Consider the following 12,049-nt stretch of genomic DNA (forward strand, 5'->3'; position numbering starts at 1 on the left):
GACAAGAAAACACCACACTCCCTTTTTCGCGAGCTTGTCAGTGTGATAGTAATGGAGTTCCAGCCTCAACAAAATTGAGGTGTTTTGTTTCAGTTTACCACTCTGCAGGCAGAGGACGTCTGTGCAGCACACTAAGTAATCCTGCTGGCAGGCGGAAATTTCTGTAGTTCTCTCCGAGTTGGTTAGGTAGTGCCAGTGCTTCAGAACCACCGTAGTGGTTCAGAGGTAGACATTTGGGCTTCAGGAAGCTGAGGTCAAACAGTGGCAGTAAGCTCCTGTACTCTGTACAGAGCTGGTTTTTTTCAGCTTCTTCAGAGCTGTTTTCTTTTGGCTGCTTTGCGTAGTGTACAGGTTTTAAAAACTTACTGGTTCTTAATGGCGATTTATTGCTTACTGCATGCTTATGGTATGCATCTTAGTAAGTCATTCTAGCACTCCTCTTTCTCTCAGCTAAAAATAAGTGACTAATATTAGAACAGTTAAGTGATTATTCTTACTAGCAGCAGACAAGTTCACAGTAGCAGCCACTTATAAAGTTTTTTTGATTGGATTATAGAATGGCTTTTTTAGAGATCATATTTTAGACTTTTTTTAATATTAAACGATGGATAAAAGTGTTGGAAATTAGTGCTTAGGCAAGGAGGAGAGATACATAAACTTTCAGTGAAGTTCATGCAGAAATGTACTTACGTTCTAAAACTTTCAGAAGCCTTTAACTGGTGATGTGTAGTGGCCAGTTGCAGTCCCGAAGTGTTGATCACAAAGCTACTAGCTTGTCTCTTCATATAGTGTCTCTTCTTGAAAATTAATTTCTTAATGTTTTTTCTAACCAGCTCTGACTCTTTTATGGTGCACTTCTTTCTGGAATACTAATGTTGGCATACTACACATGGAACCCTTGGTTTGCTTGACATGTCTCACAGTATTTTTGTTTAGTAATATAGCTTGTGGTGCTAAAGGCCCTTTAATCGAAACAGCTTTTGCTTACTTTGGCACTGCTAGAATATTTTAAATGCCCATAGCATTCCTGGTAATTTCCAAAATTGGGGGCAGGGATTAAGTGGGAGGCTGCATAATAAGACCCTACAAGCCTGTAGTGATTTAATCACTTGGGACAGATGCAAGGAAATTATACTCATAGATTAGGACTTCAGTATTTTGATGAATGCTCTGCAGAGAATTAGCAGTTGAAAAAGGGAAAACTAATTTGGAGATCATGAGAAATCCTTCACAGTGACTTGAGGGGTGGATGTCACATATCAGACAGGTTATCAATGTTCTGAACAAGATGCCCAAGTAACAGCAAAGCTGACAGAGCTGCCCTGGCTGGTGTGGCCCCTTGGAGATCAGTGTAAGCTGAGAAGTCTGCTCGAGAAGCCGAGTAAATAGTCTTTAAGCCACATCAATCTGTGTGCTTGCATGCTTGGCAGGGCTTGAACAAGCTGACTTAAAACTAGCACTTAATGATTAGGGAAAGAATAGCAATTGTGGTGTAGGTAGTAGTTGGTCAGGACTGCTGTAAGGTAGTGCTAAAGCTCCTTTCTTGCTCTCTCCTGTCTTCTAGTTCTGTTTTGTTTCCTAGGCCATGCTTTCATTTTTCTGCAGAGATTTTCTCAGTCTAGATGCTTTTCCCCTGGAAGACCTGTTGTGCTTACAGGTGTGATGTTGTTTGGGAGTGAGGGGCTGAGCAGCTTCAAGCTCTGCCACTGCACAGCCTCACAGAAGGCATGGATGAAGTATTTGAATATGTTCCCCTGTCATGGAAGGGGAAAAGCATCATAAATAAGAATTAATATAGGAGTGCTTGTGTGTTTCCTGCCAATTAAAGTCGGTCTTCAGCTTAGGTGACTTTTTAAGTGAGTGGGGCAGATGCTGTCTAAAATAAGCATACTCATGATAGCTTAGAAAAGCTAAGGTTGAAGTTTGGTGTCATGTATTTGGGGTTTACTTCTAGTAAGCTTAGCCTAATCTTCTATTTTGTTTATTTAAAATTGAGCTGTAAACTTGCCTTCAGAGTATGTTTCAGTTTAAGCAGTCTTGATTTTTTTTTTCTTTCACCCAAGAATCCATACTATAAACTGTCTCAGAGATAGTCTTAAACATTGGCTTTATGGAATCAAGTCAGCCCTGTCTGTACAGGGCATGGCAGTAGTCTTTGTAAGTAATCTAGTAGGCTTTAGAGGAAAGCCTTGGGGTTCTTGTCATGCTTTCGTGGCTCACTTGCCAAGTTGTTTTGTTTTGTTTTCAAGAAATGCTCACTGTCTTCTAATATGTATTGGTGGGAGCCCAGGCTCAAGCAGTGTAAGGTTGATCTGATGTTGTTTCATGTTTGATAGAACTGTGGATAGTATCGTACCTGTAACTGACTAATCCTTTGGTTTCATATCAAATTCCTCATGTTGCTGTTGCCGAAAATAAGGTTTGCTGCTCTAATTGCAGATGATTTCAGCTAATAAGACACAAAAAGTCTGGAAGTATATAGCCTTGCAGCAGTGGCTTGTTGCTGCTCAGTTCATTCAGGCATACATTTTCCATTTTTCAGGGTAAGGAAATGTTAGGCATTACTTCAAGTGCCCTCTCTGAGGACTTGTTCAGCTTCTCTGTAATGTCCTTTTTGTTCTCCAACTTCTTCAATAACCTTAAGAGATTTATTTTTTGATAAAATCTAAATATACAGGTGTTTGTAGGATTTAATTAATTCTTATCCATAGAATTCTGAAAGCTTTTTTTAAATTTTATTTAATGAAATAATAATAGTTTATAAGCATGCAACTAGTCAGTCTCCTGGGAATGATGTGGGGAAGTTACTGAACTATTAAATTTGATAATTGGGAAGTTATGTTAGGCTAATTAGGATCTCCCAAATGAGATGGATACCATAGCTGAGGTAGCCATTATTAACCCACCACCGGAGCAGTGGATGTTTGAAGTCTCTGACATTTAAAGACCCCTTCCTTTTAAAGACAGGAGTTTGGAGCAGTTGCTTAAAACCTTCTGGTGTAACTTAGGACTGATTCTTGGTGTGGTTGTTGCTTGTGCAGGAGGACAGGCAGCCTAGGAAGGGTGCAGGGGGTTCCCTCCATACGGACTTTCAGGCGAGGAGGTGAGGATGCCTGGCCACTGCAAACTGCTGAAGTGACACAATTGCAGAGGACAGATGCCAGGCTGGTGCTAAGAGTCAGGAAGGCTTTCAAAAGGGAAAGTCACGCTTCACATTTGTCAGTCTCATTTGGAGAGGACTTAATCCCAGATGGATATTCTTGGTTTAGTTTTTCAAAAGGTGTTTGTGAAGGTCATCATGCAAGGCTCAGAAAGGAGGCTTCTGTGGAATGCTGTGGGTTGTTTCTTGATTCTGGACTTTTATTTATACTTTTCTTTTTAAAAATGTTAATTTTTCAGAGTTAAGTCTCTCCATGTTTTATGCTGGAATTTTTTCTTATTTGGCTGTTTATATGGAAGAGAACAAGCACTGAATAGCAAGAAGAGTTCAGCTCTGAACTATTTGTGGCACAAAAAGTGAAGGCCACCGAAAACTTTCATGTTTTTGGAGCAAGTTGAGTCATAACATGTAAAATTGGTTGTAGATGAATGTAGGACTTGGAAATCCTAATTTATTGCAGACCTTGGATGGGCTGTGAGATGGATTGCCCCAAGTTTGAGATTTTTACAGGTATTTGAAGTTTTGTTAAAACAGTTCCCCCTATATATTGAAAACTGGTGATTCCTGGGAAATCCATAGGCTGTTATGCTGCTGCCCAGGTACACTGCAAGTCTGTGTTTGCAGTGCAGTGTGCTTTGCCTTTGCCCTGGTTCCTCCCCCAAGCCTCCTTGGAAGGAGGAGTATGAAATTAGAGGGAGAAAGACCTTAACAGGAGATTCAGAAGTTAAGTAAGTACTTGCCTGTCTTCAAGCTATCAGGATTTATTTTGATTTTGGTAGAAACAGTGGCTGCAAAGTAGCAGGCTCCAAACAAGAAGTTGTTAACAAAAAGGTGGAATCCTTTTTGTTAACAAAACTTTTTGTGAGTGAAGCTAAACCCTTTGCTTGGAATGTTGATGAGGCACGAATAAGTGGAGGCTGAGAACATTCTGCTGAGAACTGCAGTAGAGCTTGTCTTGCCCAAAGCCTCTCTCTGCATCCAGCCCTTGTATCTTACCTCTCGTGGCCTGTCCCAGGTGTGTCTGATGTCAGCTCTGATCTGCTGTGATTCGTGCAATTTTTGGCTGAATCACTGTGTTCTTAAGGATGGAATGTCGATATTAAATTGATGTTGAAGGCTTGCATTGGTATTTGTCTTGAACGTGCTTGCAGATGCCAAAATAAAATTGTCACTTTTAAAGCCTGGTGTTTATTTTACTGTGTTTTGTGTCAGATACCACAAAACAGTGCTGGTGTTCATGGTTTCATTTACTTAACTGCTCTCAGATGCAGTTCCACTAGGTTGTGGAGCCACCTGCTTAGTCTGAGTTCTTGCTAAGGAAATTGCAATTCATCCCAGGAGATGGGGTAGATTGGGCTCTTCAGTACTTCTGCACAAAGTGCAGATTGAAAATTAGTGGGAAATGTCTGTCTGGGCTATGATTTGTGTCATTTCTAGTGTTGCTGTTATGGTGTTTGCTTTGTAGGGCCACACATGTTCATAAACAGGAGAGAACTGTATTAAGTCAAGCAATGAAAAGTTACAAATGCAAAGTACTTGCCAGCAAGAGCTCTTTCTACTCTGTTTTCTTATTTCTGCCCTTTTAAAGCAAAGGATATTCTAGGAATTGAGATTATATCACAAAATCACACATTGATAATGCCTTCCCCTTTTAAAAGAGGTGGAGTTTAGAGGGGTGTTAAAGAGGTCTGTGGACAATAAATGATGAAAAAACATTCTCTTATTGTACACGTTTTTTCCCATAATAAATAGAATATCACTTTCATTCTGCCAATAATAAAGAATACAAGCAGCAAGTGATTACAGCTGTTACTACCAGCTGCATTATGTACCGAGTTTTGCATCTTCTGATGATTTGAACTTGAATAATTATGAAAATCTGGTTGAGGAGCAAAAATGCTGTTGTTGTATACAGAGTATCATGAAAGTGAAAGCTTAGATATTACTGTGACATTAATACATTGACCAAAATGTTACCACCATGTAGTGCTGGCTGCTTATTCTGTTGCACATCATTGTCTGTGTTCTGACTCAGCACTGTTTTGCATTGCTAAGTCCCCAGGTCTGGGCAGGAATGATGTGGCCTGTCCATTTTTACAGCTGAAGCAAGCGAGGGTGTATCTATGTTGTCTTCCTCTTTTTATTTCAGATGATGAGGTTATGTTAACTGCTCTTACCAGGGGAGTAATAGCAGACATGGGGTGGCCATGCATATACAAAATCCTGGTATGGTATGGAGAATGGGTAGAAAAGCATGTTGATACTCTGGAATGGTTACCCTAGAATGGGACTAGAAGTTTAAGATGCTTGAGACAGGATTTTCTTGGCCTTCATGACCCAAAGCCCCTTCCAGCTGATACTTCTTTTCATTCTCTAAAACACTGGTGACTTGAAGTCAGTGTGGAGAGAGAGAGAGGGATGCTGTTTGGAAAACCTCATAAAGAGGTTTCTAGTCTGTTTCTGAACTTCAGTGGTATCATGATACTTTCTTTTTGTGTATCAGCATTGGAAATATTCATATAGCTTGTAATATGAGGAGCATTTCCAGCACAGATGCTGAATGCCTTCAAACAAGATGGACAGACCTTGCTAACAAACTGGTGAATAATTTAATAATTATTTATTAGCTTAGAAGCACTAACTGCTGAGTGTTGCCTAAATCTAAGGTACTGATTCAACTAATTTTGTCAGCTGCTGTAGGAAGTGGATTGCCTGTTTTGTGTTGATGGCATTGTTTTGTAGATGTGCAGTAAAACAAGGCTTTTTAAAATGCCAATTAAGAATACTGACAGTGTGCTGATATTCCTGTATTGGTTGTGCCTGGTTTTGGTCAGCAATGTGTATCAGTAATTTGATCAATCCCAAGGTAGTTGTCAGATAGCTCCTAGGAAAAGGTGCTGATGAGAAGCTGTGCCATTGATAACTCTGTGGGTTTTTACTACTGAACTTGATCACCATTGTGACTGGGAGAGATTTCCAGCATAACTGACTTCCAACACTCTTCCCATAAGGCTTGATGGAAATCTTGCCCTTTTTCTCTAGGCTCTGAAGTTCCACATTTAGTCCTTGGTTTCCTACTTTAGGCAGCATTTCCATCAGTGTTACAGAGCATTGAGAAGAGTAGGTTTTTTTTTTTAATGAATCCTAGGTGTTGCTGAAATCTTCCCCGAGTTCTGCACCAAAATCTTGGCAACAGGAGCCAAGACACTAGTTGGCAAGAAGAATGTAGAAACTGTTGGGTGCTGAGAGGTCTGCAGACAGGATTATATGGAAGAACAGCAGCAGGGAAGACTAAAACAAGTGATGTCTTAAACAAGTCTTATTGAGGGAGCTGTGGATGTTTAGCCTGGAGAAAAGGAGGCTCAAGGGAGACCTTGTTTATCACTTGCTATAACTGCCTGAAAGAAGGTGGTAGTGAGGTGGGAGTCAGTATTTTCTCCCGTGTAACGAGTGGCAGGACACGAAGAAATGGCCTCAAGTTGCATCGGGGCGCTTTAGATTGGATATGAGGAAAAGTTTCCACGCAGAAAGGGTGGTTCAGCACTGGAACATGCTGCCCAGGGAAGTGGTTGAGCCACCAACCCTTGGGAGTATTTGCAAAGGCGTGTAAATATGGCACTCGTGAACGTAGTTCATTGAGAACATGGCAGCTGGACTTGGCAATTATAGAGGTCTTTTCCAGCCTAATGTATCTCTCATTTGTTTTTCTAATAAAACTTGAAGCTGTGTTTACCCAGCTATGTTAAAACTGTTTAATTTGGTTTGAAGTGCTTATTTTTCTGTTTGGTGGTTCTGATGCTCCATCATGTTTTTGGCAAGGCAGCCTATTGATGTGCAGACCTGTCTCAACAGAATGTGGGCTGTACAAGTAGGATCAGAGAATAATGTTAAAATGCTGGTTATGGTTTGGATTTTGTGTTTGATAAGCTCTTATCAAGAGACAGCAGAATCAATTTTTAAATTGCAGTGTTGTTGTTAAAGAAATTGCACATAGAATTACAGAGCAGCTTGGGTTGGAAGGGACCTTTAAAGGCCATGGAGTCCAACCCCCTGCCATTAGGAGTGACATCTTCAGCTAGGTCTGATGGCTCAGAACTCCCTGAATATTTCCAGGAGCAGGTCATCTGTCACCTCTGTGGGCAGCCTATTGCAGTGTTACACCACTGTAATGATAAAAAATGTCTTCCTTATGTCTAGTCTGAATTGATCTTTTAGCTAGAAACATCACCCCTTAGCCTATCACAATAGGCCCTGCTAAAAAGTTGTCCCCACCTTTCTTACAAGCCCTCTTTACACAAGCTCACCATCAGGTGGGTTAGTGTACAATTTGGATTGAAGGTCAGCGCAGCTTTGTTACAGTCACAGACCATCTTAAACAACTTTAAATTATTGAAACATGTAAGCTGATCAGGGGAGCCTGTTTGCTGTGTTTAACACTATTTGGTTTGATGCAATAGCTGTCCTCAGTCTTTGAATGTGATACTGCTCTTTATCTAGTCTTCACATAAAAATGCTTTGTGGAATAATGCATCACTTGAATACCTTCAGAGGCACTGGGGCCATGGAGTGAAGAAGGGAATTGGTTGCTGCAGCTGCAGTCTCTCTTCCAGTCACCAGTTGAGATTATTTTTTGTTAAGACGACTACTTGGAAGTGAGTCCTAATGTCTGAGATAATAGGATGTTCTTCAGCCATAAAATTGCCTGTGTATTAAACTCTGTGTGTGAAAAATGTAACTGTTCTCTCAGTGCAGGGCCTTTTTCAAAGCAGCAGATGCTATGTCTGGGTAGATGTGGTTTGTAAAATCATCCCTGCACTAACCTGATATTGTAAATAGTTAAACACAAGTAAGATATAAATTACACATGTCATTGAGTAGTGATATGTGGAGTCCTGTTTTACAAGTAATGCCAGTGATTCAAATCCTTGATTCTCTTCATATTTAGTAGTGGAAGGGATTTTAGGTCTTGAAAAAAATAACATACAAAAAAAAAAGAATTTATTTTACTTAGCATTTTGCTAAGTAGATGCAGCAAAGCGTCGTAATACAGGAATCAAATCTTTTCTCGTTTTTCATTGTTGTATCCTTGTTAGTAGGATTTTTTACCTTTACAATTACAGATACTTCTCAGATGCAGTGCCAATTTGACATCTGTGTAGAGGCACTTGATACTTACCTGAGAATGCACAAAATGGTATCTAGATTGGTATGGCAGTCTACAAGCAGATTATGTGGTTGAGTTAGTGTTGAAAAAGGGAATAAATGAGATTTTTGCCAGATAAGGTAGGATCCTTCTAGGAACATCTTGTAGCAGAAGTTCTGAAAAACATTTTGGTCTTGCCACAATTTCCCTTTGAGGTTTCAAGTGTGTAAACATTCACGATCTGATTTTAGCTTCAGCAGGAAGTGATTGCCATAAAGGGGTGATGGGGAGCATCACATTAAGCACTACACAGTTAAAAAAAACAACTCAGCAAATTAACTTGAGCTTTTAGTGAACCAAAGACTTAATGCAATGAGACAGATTCTAGTAAATGCATTTCAGCTACACTTGTCCTGGTAAGTAAAAAGACCTTGAGAACACATATGGAGACATCAGGTTTCCCAACTATGTAATGTCCATCTGTCCTACCTGAAAGGAGGCTGTAGTAATGTGGGGGTTGATCTTTTCTCCTAGAAGCTTCAGGATAAGAGGAAATGGCCTCAAGCTGCAAGGGGAGTTTAAATTTGATATGAGGAAAAATTTCTTCACTTGAAAGGGTTGTCCAGCATTGGAAGAGGCTGCCAAGGGAAGGGGTTACATCACCAACCATGGGTACTTACAAGATGTAGATGTGGCACTTGGGGACATGGTTTAGAGGTGGACTTGGCAGTACTGGATTGAAGTTTGGACTTGGGCCTCCGAGGTTTTCTCTCAACCTAAATTAAGGATGTGGGTTGTCTTGTCAGCAAGCCAAAAAACTGAATACTGAACTCACTTTTCCTCTCAGCGTGGAGTGTGTTAATTTCTCCTTCCCATTCATCTGTTGGGCATTCGAAAATGTCATCTTGTCTGTCCTCCAAAAATCACATTTGTCTCTAATTATCTTCAATTCAGTTCTTATTCTAGGCCTGAGACTGAACTCTATAGGATGAAAATGTCAGAACAAGGATAATGGATCTGATTTTCTCCAGTAGTTAATCTATTTTGAGTGCACACTTGTCTCAAATAGCTTCTGGTTAAGCACTGCTGTATATCTGGGGTTTCACTCAACATTGCAAGAGTTGTAGAACCGTGAATGAATGTTCACTATTGCTAATTTTTAGGCAGACTTGAATAAGTTTAGAAAGAATATAGCACATTGTTGGCATTTTCCTAGGATTCCCTAAAAATGATAAAAGCATCCTAAGTTAATGAAGAAAGTAGATGAACAGGACAGTGTCACCTTCCCCTAGAGGGGACTCCAAGTTTTGCCACAACCTAGGTTATTTCTGGTAAAAGATGTTGAAACTAGTTCTCAGTTAAAAAAAAAAAAAAAAAAGCCAAACAGATATTTTCTGTTGCTGTTGTTTTAATGTGAATTCCCATAGTATAACTGTTTGCTTCTCTAGCCATCCTGCCTGAAATCAGTCAGGCAGATCAACCTGATCTCATATCAAGGTTAGCTGTCTTTTCTTTTGAGAGTTGATTTTGGTGACCTCCAAGGGTTCCTGCTGGCCTAAATTGTTCTATGATTCAATCTGCACTTAGTCATGATTAGCTGCAATTTCTCGAGTTGCAGGCAGCAAGAATCTAAAAACTGTCTGCAGTTAAGCCCTTCCTCACAGACTGGGGGAGGACCCTTGTTTTGCTACCTTAGCCAATTCTCCAAAGTGAGTATGCATGTGTTTCTGTATTGCTTTTACCCTGTGAAATAATGGGATAATCTGGTCTGATTGCAAAGGAGTTACTATCTCCATATTAATTTAACACAGATTTTGCCTTTATCCTGGAAGATTGATGGAGTGGGAATGATCTATGAGAGACTGCTAAAGCACTCAAGCACATAACTGAAATGACATATCTTCTCCTGAGAATAGCTATCTAAATTACAGCAGGACAATACTCCTTATTAGCTGAAAATGATGCCAAGTTAAGCCTGGTTTGGTAGTTTTCCTACAGTTAAAAACCATAAGTGACCTGGAATCACTTTCATGCTTACTGCCACAAGCATGCCTTTAACTGGTTTAAACAGATTTGTCTTAGTGATCCACTGTAGTGTTCACTAGTTGATTTAAATTGCTAAAACCTTAGTGATTTAGGTAGTATCTTCCTAAAGAGGAAAAGGGACCCACGTTCACATTTTGTTTCTTGCATATGTTCCCACAGCTGAACCGTACAGTTTCCCAGTTTACCTAGTAATTAGGTGAATGGTATTCTAAGTATATCTATAAGTAGCCTTTAGCTGTACTATTACAGGTAGAAATTAAATGTTTTATTTTTTTAATACGTAGGTAAATTCTCCCACCCTGATACCTCTATCACTTAATCAAATGAGGTTATAATAAGTGTTTCCTACTTCATGGTTTTTCTCTTTTTGCTAAAAGTCTGTATTGGCAACTAGGAAAGTTTTCTGTCTTGAAATGTCTTTTTCTGGGAAGTCACTAGGCCAAGGAAATGGGATTTTGAAAGAAATGTCTAGACTCCAAGATTAATTCTCCTCAAAAGTTCTGTTGAGTCAAGATTCCTAACTGAATTCTGTTTTGAGAATTTCTGAATTGAAGTAGATATTGCTACTTCCCTTTCCTATTTCTGTTGAAAAGGAATTACTTTTTTAATAAAAAAGTAGACCATGAGGTAGAGTATTTGTTGCATGTTCTGAATGCTGAGAAGAAGCAATTTAATATGAATAGGTATGTTTGTCTAGAGGATGGTGGTGATCTGATCACCATACCTTGCTGGATGAGTGACTACATTTGTAATATGTTAAGGTACTGTGGTTTTAAATGCATTTCAATGATTATGTTTCACATCTTTTACAGAAATGTTATGAACAAAAACAGTACAAAAATGGACTCAAGTTCTGCAAGATGATCCTTTCTAACCCAAAATTTGCTGAACATGGAGGTAACTGCAGACTAAAGATTGTTTTTTTGTCTCCTGTCAAGAGCTTAAATGTTTTATTAGTCTACATCATACTGTTGAGAAAAAAAGAGCATGTTGTGGAATGTGATTCTGTTGTTATGACTGAATAATTACTCTGGATTTTCAGTCTTTGTGGATTCAGATCAGGTTTCCACTCTGCCTCAGTCAAACAGTCCTGTGCACTGGGTTGTTGAAGATGAAAATACATGGTGGAAGCAGCACTTCACTGAAGCTTCCAACTTGCCTTTCTAGGTTTCTGGGTCAGAATGCTAGTGTGGGTTTTCCTTACATTCCTATTTAAAGCAAGCCCAGCCTTTTTTTGAATATTATATGAATGTGTTCTGCCAATAAATTAAAAATCTGGAGGGTTTTTTGTCAAGTTCATAGGCTTAAATTTCCTGCACTGCATATCAAGTTGCTGCTTAAAGGGAGCGGAGTTAAGTGTAATACTATTGCTGTTAATACTTGAAGCTGAAGACAGAATCTGGTGGTCCTGCTCTGATAAGTATTGTAGGAAGCAGGGCAGCAGAATATTGCTTCAATTTACATCTGTTAAATTCTATTTACATCCTCAATAGGATACTCTAGTCTTACTGTATTACAGGTTTCTGTTACATTATTCAGACACTTTGCTTCTGATACAGTGGATTTTTGGGGGGTTGTTTTCTGTTGAAGCAACCTGAGTGTGCATGTACTGTGTCAGTAAAATTATTTTCCTACTTGATGTTGCCAGATCTTGTCAAAATGTTTGACTAATCCTTTTTGTGCTTCCATCCATGTCTACT

General features: G+C 39.4%; 1 protein-coding gene across 2 annotated transcripts in view; it reads left to right on the forward strand.

Moving 5' to 3' along the window:
* Positions 1 to 12,049, forward strand: part of NAA16 (N-alpha-acetyltransferase 16, NatA auxiliary subunit) — a 61,896-nt gene that overhangs the window by 1,074 nt on the left and 48,773 nt on the right. For both annotated transcript variants that reach the window (XM_058018850.1, XM_058018849.1), the window contains exon 2: positions 11,162 to 11,246. In XM_058018850.1, coding sequence (XP_057874833.1) covers positions 11,162 to 11,246 — 85 coding nt within the window. The remainder of the gene's footprint in view (positions 1 to 11,161; positions 11,247 to 12,049) is intronic.

Source organism: Melospiza georgiana, chromosome 2 (assembly GCF_028018845.1).
Source record: "Melospiza georgiana isolate bMelGeo1 chromosome 2, bMelGeo1.pri, whole genome shotgun sequence".
Classification (NCBI taxonomy): Eukaryota; Metazoa; Chordata; class Aves; order Passeriformes; family Passerellidae; genus Melospiza; species Melospiza georgiana.